The 8833-nt window shown below is 52.0% G+C and overlaps 1 protein-coding gene across 1 annotated transcript; it reads left to right on the top strand.

The window, feature by feature from the left end:
• The first annotated feature begins 433 nt into the window (after positions 1-433).
• On the top strand, positions 434-1896 carry IGFL1 (IGF like family member 1). The gene is made up of 4 exons (XM_079117331.1): positions 434-564; positions 1114-1167; positions 1297-1549; positions 1817-1896. Exons 1-4 carry the CDS (start codon positions 540-542, stop codon positions 1824-1826), a joined length of 342 nt encoding a protein of 113 aa, XP_078973457.1. The 5' UTR covers positions 434-539; the 3' UTR covers positions 1827-1896.
• The last annotated feature ends 6937 nt before the right edge of the window (positions 1897-8833 follow it).

Raw genomic sequence — 8833 nt, 5'->3', positions numbered from 1 at the left:
GCTGAGGCAGGAGGATCACAAGTTCAAAGCCAGCCTCAGCAACTTAGCAAGGCCTTAAGCAACTCAGGGGTTAAGCACCCCTGGGTTCAATAATTCTTGGTTAAAAAGAGAGGGGGCGGGTGGGGAGGGAGCGTGTCAGGGGCTAGCAATGTGCAGAAAGTCAGTGGGGAAATGTGAACACTTGACAATCCTGTGGAAAGTCTGCTTGCCTGTCTCAGTGTGAGGGCGAGGGGACTTCAGGGAGTACCCTGCACCCTCCTGCTTGCCAATGAGGTCTTGGTGTGGCGTGAGAGGAGGGCATTCAGGGGAGAGGCAGAGGGGCAGCCTGGGTCCTCCCCTGGCACTCCAGGCTCTGGTGTCAAATCTGCTGTGACACATGTCTTTCTGACACCTGCTCTTGCTCCAGGGCCCAACATGTCTCTGCAGGTTGATGGAAGAAGGCAGGGGCTTAAGTGATGTCACCAGCTTATCCTGGGAGATATAAGGATCTGCTGAGACCTACTGATCACCCTTCGACTCCACAGCTATCAACCTGAGCCATGACTCCCCGAGGCTGCATCTTGGGTAAGGAGCACGGAGCCCCTTCCCACCAGAGCCCATCTCCAATCCCACTCACCCAAACTAGCCCACCCTAAGTCTCCCCAACCTGGGCCCTGCTGCTCCCACAGGACTCCATGCAGCGAGCCTCCATCCCCACCTCAGATCAGCCCATCCCCTCCCCAGGGGAGACCCTGGCCCATCTGGGCACTCAGCACCAGCCCCTCTTCCCTCACACACTCAGCCCCCTCCCATCCTAACACCCACCATCGAACCAGCCCTCTCTGGTGTCACCCCAGCACCTCATGGCCTGATCCCCTCTGGGCCTCCAGCTCCAGCCTCCTCCCCAGCATGCCCCTGTGTTCCTGAGACTGTAACCCATGTCTAGCATGGGTCCTGCCCACCTCCCCTGCCACACGAGACCTGGAACAGAGGGCAACTGGGTGCCACCTGGGCTGCTGCAGGCCTCCCAGAGCCTCAGTCAGGACAGACAACACCTCAGACCCCCACCCCCAGGGCCTCTCCCCAAAGACACCCAGGTGGCCTCCCTGACGTCCTCACCCCTTCTCTCCACAGCTGCCTTGGCCGTTCTCTGCCTCCTCATGCTGCTCTGCTCACTTGGAGCCTCAGGTGAGCCCAGGAGGGACCAGGACACTTAGGGGGAGTGTGGTTCCCATGGGACCCTGGGCTGGGACCCTGGGCTCGGACCCAGCTGCCCCTGCCGCCTGGCCCAGCGGCTCTGTCTCCCGTCCCCCACAGGAGCCAGCCTGATGCTGTGCCACCCACACACGCGATGTGGGGACCAGTTCTACCATCCCCTGTGGCACTGCTGCCTCCAGGATGCCCTGGTGCCCCTGGGTGAGACCCGGCAGTGTGGGAACTGCAGCTACAGGGTCTGCTTCGAGCAGTGCTGTCCCCGCTGGCCACTCGGCTTGCAGGAGCCCCTCGTGGTGAAGCTGATGGTGGACACTTGCTCCTCGCCCCTGCTTGCAGGAGACAAGCTTTGTCACAGGTGCCATGCTGCCCCTCCTGGGGATTGGGGATGCAGGGAAGCCAGGGATCTGGCTGCCTCTTCTGTCCCTGGTGGAGCATCCCCTTCCCGCCTGCCACCTGCCTCTCCATCCACCTGTCCCTTTTCCTCCCATGTGTTTCCTTCTTTCTGCCTTATCTCCCCATCTCTGTCCTCCTCTCGAGCTCTCTCCACCCCTGCCCATGTTCTGCTGGCCCCTCTGTCTCTGGCTGTCTCTCCTGCTCACTGCCTGTCTCTGTCTCTGTTCAGTGTCATCTGATGGAACATCAGGCCCGAGATCACTCCTGGATGCTGCCTCCTGGATGGACCTGGAGAGAGGGACTGGGCCCTGAGAGCTGGGACGGGGAGTGGGCATGAGACTCAGCACCGATAACAGCCACCCTGCCTCTGCCCTGGGTTGGGTCTGGTCCACGAGGGTCTTGTGGCCGAGCAGTTCCCAGGGCCACCAACCCCATACCAAGCAGGCGGTTCTCAGGAGCCCTGAGGACCCTCCTCTGACATATTTCAGTACCTGGGTCTCTTCCTCTCCAGCACTTTATTCTGTCTGCACAACTCATGTACTGTCACCAGGAGCTTGGGCGGTTGATGGGTCATAAATGGTGCCATGAACCCCCTTCTTCTCTCCATCATCCTGAGGCATCCACTGTCCCCCTCAAGGTGCACAGTTCACCAAGAACATCCAGGATCTCCTGGATTTGTGGAATAAAAGTCACCTCTCCATCACTGGCTCTACTTTCTTGGCATGAATCTGGTGGCACGGTGGGATGGGTCGGGGAAGCTGCCCCACATGCAGGGTGAGGCTTCATTTCTGAGCCAGTGCTCAGAATTGGGGTGGGCTTCCTGGTGGGCATGGGGCATGTGGAGGGTTGAGGGAGAACAAAGTGGGGACAGGGTGTGGAGGGGCGGGGTTGGGGCTGCTTGAGAGTGGACTGGAGGGGTCTCCAGCTCCAGGGGAGGCACCCGTGCTGAGTCACACTAACAGGTGGAGTGAGGAGGGAATATTGAAAACACTATGGGACTTTACTCGGCTTTTCCCAGCTCTCCGGAGCCACGGCTGACGTGTGTCAACCCCGACTGATGTGTGTCACCCCCGACACACTCTCCTTAGATCCTTTCACCCTGATTCTCTCCAGCCTGCAACTGCTGATCCCAACCCACCAAGAGCCCTTCCTGTCTGCCTCTGCCCTTCCCAGGCCTAGACTGGTCTCACCAGGTGTCCCACCAGTCAATGTCACAGCATGGAGAGGGTATTAGGACTCACAGGCAGTGAGAATAACTTGTCTCCAAGGGAGATTCCTTGGAATTAGTCCAAAATGAACCAGGATTATGGGTTCTGGAAACTAATAGAAGCTGACTTAGTAAAAGAGTAGAGAAAGATCAGAGTGTACAGTCTGTAGCCTGTGGTGGTCCCCCTCAGAGGAGGATGGGCTCCTCGGGCTCCCTGGGTCATCTCTGCTGGAAGGTGCAGCCTGGCAGCATCAGGAAAGTTGAACCAAAGGCTGTGGCAGCCCAGGCCCCTGGGAACAGCCACACCCAGGACACCGGCAGGTCCTGCTGACTGCAAGAGTCAGGGTAGGAGGGGGTTTTAATCTGAGCCCTGTCTGGGGAGACCCCAGCCTGGGTGATATAAAATTGTTGTGAAAACAAAATTATTAAAGAGAATATGATCTGTTTATCATGATTTAAAGAGTGCACTCTCTAAGCCTGCCCCACAGTCCTGGGCACAGAGGGAAGGGCAGGATTATGATGGACAGGAGAGGCCAGGAGGCTGGTTTCAAGGCTGGGGTGGAGGATTTGGGCCCATCTCAGGCTGTCCTCCCCAGAACTTCTCTCCCACGAAGGGTTGGAAGGGTTGGTGGCTTTCTTCAGAACTGAGCTGAAGAGAAGATCAGGAAGCGAGGGGTGGATGAGGAGTTGGCCACCTGGGACAGGGCTGTGGGGCAAAGCCAAGATGCCATTCAAACCCGGGAGCCAGACCTCAGGCTTGGAGGCTGGGGGAGTGGGCGGCCTGGGAGTGTGAGGACAGCCTCTGGGGGACTTGGGAACTGCAGAGCTCAGCCTTCACCCTGCTTGGATGTGTCTCCAGGCCCCACCTCCTCCTTCCGCCATTTTTGTGTCTTTCCCATTTCTTCTTCTTTTAATTGGATGTCATCAGCCTTCTTATCTGGCCTCGTACCACCTTGCATTTTCACAGGTAATGCTGAGAGTTCAGATCTTCATATGGTATGATTGTTTTGCATGTAGGACTCGGCAATTAATGTTGGGGAGCAACTGTGGCTTTTCTGGTGGGAGAATGAAGTTAGAAATGGGTCACCGATGGGAACTGGAGGTGCCGGCATGAGACCTGTTTCTAAAGGTCATTTCCCACAAGCGGGGAATGAAGCTCCCTGCCGACATGGCTGATTCCAGCCTAGGGAGGCAGAGGTACCCCATGACTATGGACAATCTTGATACAAGAGTAGCGCTGTTCTCTAACACTCCTTGGACCTTTTAAGAAGATTTAAAGGCCAGCATGCAAGGGATCCCACTGTGTGCATTAGGGACAATGGGACTTCCAAAAAGTCTTAAGAGTGCTGTATAACACAGGGAATGAACAACAGTCTTGAGCCCTTTGTGATAATAAAAAGAAACAGAGACAAGGAGAAACCTGGAGTCGGGCACAATGGCACATACCTGTAATCCCAGCTGCTTGGGAGGCTGAGGCAGGAGCATCGTGAGTTCAAAGCCAGCCTCAGCAACTTAGCAAGGTGAGACCCTGTCTCTAAATAAAATAAAAAAAAGGACTGGGATGTGGCTCAGTGGTTAAGCGCCCCTGGGTTCAATCCTCAGTACTAAAAACAAACAAACAAACAAACTAACCATGCCTTACAGAGGAATATTAATTAGTCCAAGGAAGAAAAATTGAATCAAAATTACCTTTAGGGAGCAAATATGTGAGAAGTGATTTGGTAATTGTTCTAGGTTTTCCAATGGACAATTGCAGGTTGTTGAGAGACCAGAGTCACCCAGGGGTGGCGCAGGAGACACAGGGTTACTGAAGAGTGTGAGCTAGGAAACACTATGGGGAAGGCTAGTCACGGTGACAAGCTGGAGGAACAGCACCTGCTTCTCACGGTGCTTTGCCAGACAGCAGTGCCTCTGTCCTTCACAGCCCTTTGTCCCGTGGTGGTCAGCTGGCTGAGCCCAGTGCTCTGTTCTGAACCAGGGACCTCGGGAGAGGGGTGCATAGCTCAGGCTACGGAAGCAGTGACTCCACTCTCTTAGCTTGCTTTGTCCCTTTGTATGACCAGCATCCCAAGGAACTTGCCGGGATCCCCAGCACGTGTGAGAGAAAGTCACTGTCCCTGGAGATAACGTTATCTGGGCATGCTGGCTCAGGTCTGCTCTCCTGTCCCTTACTTGGCTAGGTTCTTGAGGAAGGGAATGGGGCATTCTGGGACCTGTCTTCCTTTTCTCTAAGGATGACATGGCAATCAATCAGGTTTTCTAGGTTATTTATTTCTACAAATGGTTCTTGCCTGAAATTGTTTTTCACATATTTATTCTGTAGTAAGTCAGAGAGTAAGTTTCTGTTGGGAGAAGCCTAGTGGACGTTCCTGGGCTGTGGTCTGTAGCTCTGTCCTGTCCCTGTCCAGACCCCACTTCCTGCTTTTAAACCCACCCTGTCCTGGCTTCTCATGTCTCAGGTCCTCCCAGGGGATTGTAGTGCCACAAGGCTGGGTCTGAGCTGCTTGTGCCTGGTGCTTAGTGTGTCCTGTGACCTTGACGGAGACTCAAAAACAACTAGGACAGAGAACTTGAGTAAGTGAATCTCGCCCTGTGACCATCCCTTTTATTTTTTTCCCCGCCTTCAAGGGACCTATACTCTTGCACATCTCTCTCTCTCCCCCCGACCCTCTCTCTCTCTCTCTCTCTCTCTCTCTCTCTCTCTCTCTCACACACACACACACACACACACACACACACACACACACACACACCCTGTGCCATTGCGCCACCCTCCATTCCTCTTTCTGGGATAAGAGGAGAGGGTTCAAGTTGCCCCAGAAGCTGCAGGTTTCCCAACCGAGTCTACGTCTGAGGAGACTCAGGTCCCTCTGGCCTCTCTTATGAGGGGTCTCCATTGCCGACTCCCCAGACCACCTGCCAGCCTCCCCCAGTTGCCCACTCCTTGGCCAGCACCTCTGTCCCCAGTGACACCCATCTGTGTTCCACCCTCTGCAGGACACCACCACATTCACCGTTGCCATCCATTAAAACAGTCGCACATTCTCTGACCCAGAAGTTGCTGGACAGTCATCAAAGTCGCTGGGCTTCTTCCCCAGGGTCTGTCCAGCTGACCAGGTCTCATCACAACACACCTCATCTTCTCAGGGCTGTCTCCAAGCAGTTCACCCCCAGCCGTTGGCGGCTGTCCCAGGTCACCCGTCCACTCTCCAGCCTTGCCTGGGTTTGATCCAGCCTCAGCCCCCACTGCAGCAGTGGCTCCCACCTGTCCCCAGGGTCCCTGCGCTCAGCTCCTTTACACTGGAACACCCCAGGCCTCACAAGGGTGCTCTGCTGCTGCCCTTTCACTCCAAGAGCGCCCGGGCTTCCAGACAGCATGGCGCAGTCCTCGTCCCCTCTTCACGTCCCTGCCCAGGGTCACAAGAGTCACACACCCTGCTGCCTCCTCCCTCTCACACGTGGCGGCCCTTCTGCTTGCTGCCATCACACTGGACTGATGGCCGATGTCACCACCCAGGCCATTGCCGCCCCTCCCCCAGCTTGCCTGCTTCTTCCTTGTGACCAGTCACAGGTGACCAGTGATCCCTCAGCTTTGGGATGACCCATTTGTTTGAAAACATGATGAATTTTTACCTGGTCCATGTCTCTCCCCTGGACACTGCTTCTCTTCTTCTTCCTGTTTGTCCCCCAACTGGAAACCATCTGTCCTCACCCCTCAGTTGACCTGTCGCTGCCTGCTGCCCCTCTGCTGGTGGTCCTCCTCTCTCTGCCTCAGGAAGGGCTGCAGACCTGAGCCTCTTGGGGAGTCGTCTCTCCACCTCCGTCTCCTGGAGTCCCCTCTGTCCCTCTGTCCTCTAGTCTACTCCCAGTCCCCCTATAATCCTCTCTCACTGCATTCTGCTTCATCTCTGACCCTTCTTTCCTCCTCCTCCTCCATCCCTCCTCTCTTCTTCCTCCTCCTTCTTCCTTCCTTCCTTCCTCTCCTCCTCCTCCTCCTCCTCCTCTTCCTCCTCACTATGTGATGGGTTGACAGATCTGACTCCATGAGAATGTTATAGGCCAGACTCTAAGGGAAATGACTAAACAGACTCCATTTTGCTCTGAGACTCCATGTTATGTAGGAAATAAGCTTCTCCATGGGAACACCCCACCTCTGTGCCCATCATCAGTTACTTGGTGTGACATGTTTAGTAATATTCAATGGCAACTCCTATGTGGTAAAGAATTGCTCTCTTTTGATTCCTATTGCTCCTAACAATGTACCATGTGAATGGTGATTGTGTGGATGTTAGTACCATTCTTTAGTTTGTACCTAGGTAAGGGTCATTCTGATCCACTTCCCCCTCTGTTGATGATCTCATGATGTTAATGTGTAATTTTGAATCATAGCAACAAACACTTATGATTGATGTGATTTTTGGTACAAAAAAACATACATACAACCCTATGGTCAGGGCTGTTCTCCCAATAGCCATTTTTTGGGCATTGTGTGAGACAGTCAGCCAACTGGCTTAATAAAACTCTCAAATTTGGACTTTTCAGTGATGATCGGTCTGTTCTTAAGTTGCTCCCGTAACAACTAATACTATTATTATTATATTGTGGTACTGAGTGTTGATCCCAGGGGTGCTCCACCACTGAGCTACACTCCAGCTCTTTTTATATTCTTTTTTTTTTTCATTTTTAGTTTTCTTTTTAATTGTAAACAAATGGGATACATGTTGTTTCTCTGTCCATGGCATAAAGGCACACCATTTGTGTAATCATAAATTTACATAGAGTAATGTTGTTTGATTCATTCTGTTATTTTTTCCCTTCCCCCCACCCCTCCCACCCCTCTTTTCCCTCTATACAGAGCTTCCTTCCTCCATTCTTGCCCCCCTCCCTAACCCTAACTCTAACCCTAACACTAACCCCTCTCACCCCCCATTATGTGTCATCATCCACTTATTAGCGATATCATTTGTCCTTTAGTTTTTTGAGATTGCCTTATCTCACTTAGCATGATATTCTCCAATTTCATCCATTTGCCTGCAAATGCCATAATTTTATCATTCTTTATGGTGGAGTAATATTCCATTGTATATATATACCACAGTTTCTTTATCCATTCATCAATTGAAGGGCATCTAGGTTGGTTCCACAATCTGGCTATTGTGAATTGAGCAGCTATGAACATTGATGTGGCTGTATCTCTGTAGTATGCTGATTTTAAGTCCTTTGGGTATAGGCCAAGGCGTGGGATAGCTGGGTCAAATGGTGGTTCCATTCCAAGTTTTCTAAGGAATCTCCACACTGCTTTCCAGAGTGGCTGCACTAATTTGCAGCCCCACCAGCGATGTATGAATGTACCTTTCTCCCCACATCCTCGCCAACACCTGTTGTTGCTTGTATTCTTGATAATCGCCATTCTAATTGGGGTGAGATGGAATCTTAGGGTGGTTTTGATTTGCATTTCTCTTATTACTAGAGATGTTGAACATTTTTCCATATGTTTGTTGATTGCTTGTAGATCTTCTTCTGTGAAGTGTCTGTTCATTTCCTTAGCCCGTTTGTCGACTGGATTATTTGCATTCTTGGTGTAGAGTTTTTTGAGTTCTTTATATATTCTGGAAATTAGTGCTCTATCTGAAGTATGAGTGGCAAAGATTTTCTCCCACTCTGTAGGCTCTCTCTTCGCATTGCTGATAGTTTCCTTTGCTGAGAGAAAGCTATTTAGTTTGAATCTATCCCAGTTATTGATTCTTGCTTTTATTTCTTGTGCTATGGGAGTCCTGTTGAGGAAGTCTGGGCCTAAGCCGACATGTTGAAGATCTGGACCTACTTTTTCTTCTATAAGATGCAGGGTCTCTGATCTGATTCCAAGGTCCTTAATACATTTTGAGTTTAGTTTCATGCATGGTGAGAGATATGGGTATAGTTTCATTCTGTTGCATATGGATTTCCAATTCTCCCAGCACCATTTGTTGAAGAGGCTATCTTTTCTCCATTGCATATTTTTGGCACCTTTGTCTAGTATGAGAAAATTGTATTTATTTA

This window comes from Sciurus vulgaris (genome assembly GCF_902686455.1).
Source record: "Sciurus vulgaris genome assembly, chromosome: 17".
In the NCBI taxonomy this organism is placed as follows: Eukaryota; Metazoa; Chordata; class Mammalia; order Rodentia; family Sciuridae; genus Sciurus; species Sciurus vulgaris.
The sequence above is the reverse complement of the archived record's forward strand: the minus strand, read 5'-3'. Positions and strand labels throughout refer to the sequence as shown.

What these genes read in the sequence shown, in the direction of transcription:
- IGFL1 (XM_079117331.1), top strand. Translation starts at nt 540, where the DNA reads ATGACTCCCCGAGGCTGCATCTTGG. An exon ending in TCCCCGAGGCTGCATCTTGG is followed by an intron (nt 565 to 1,113) that starts GTAAGGAGCACG and finishes TTCTCTCCACAG; the next exon opens with CTGCCTTGGCCGTTCTCTGC. An exon ending in CTGCTCACTTGGAGCCTCAG is followed by an intron (nt 1,168 to 1,296) that starts GTGAGCCCAGGA and finishes CGTCCCCCACAG; the next exon opens with GAGCCAGCCTGATGCTGTGC.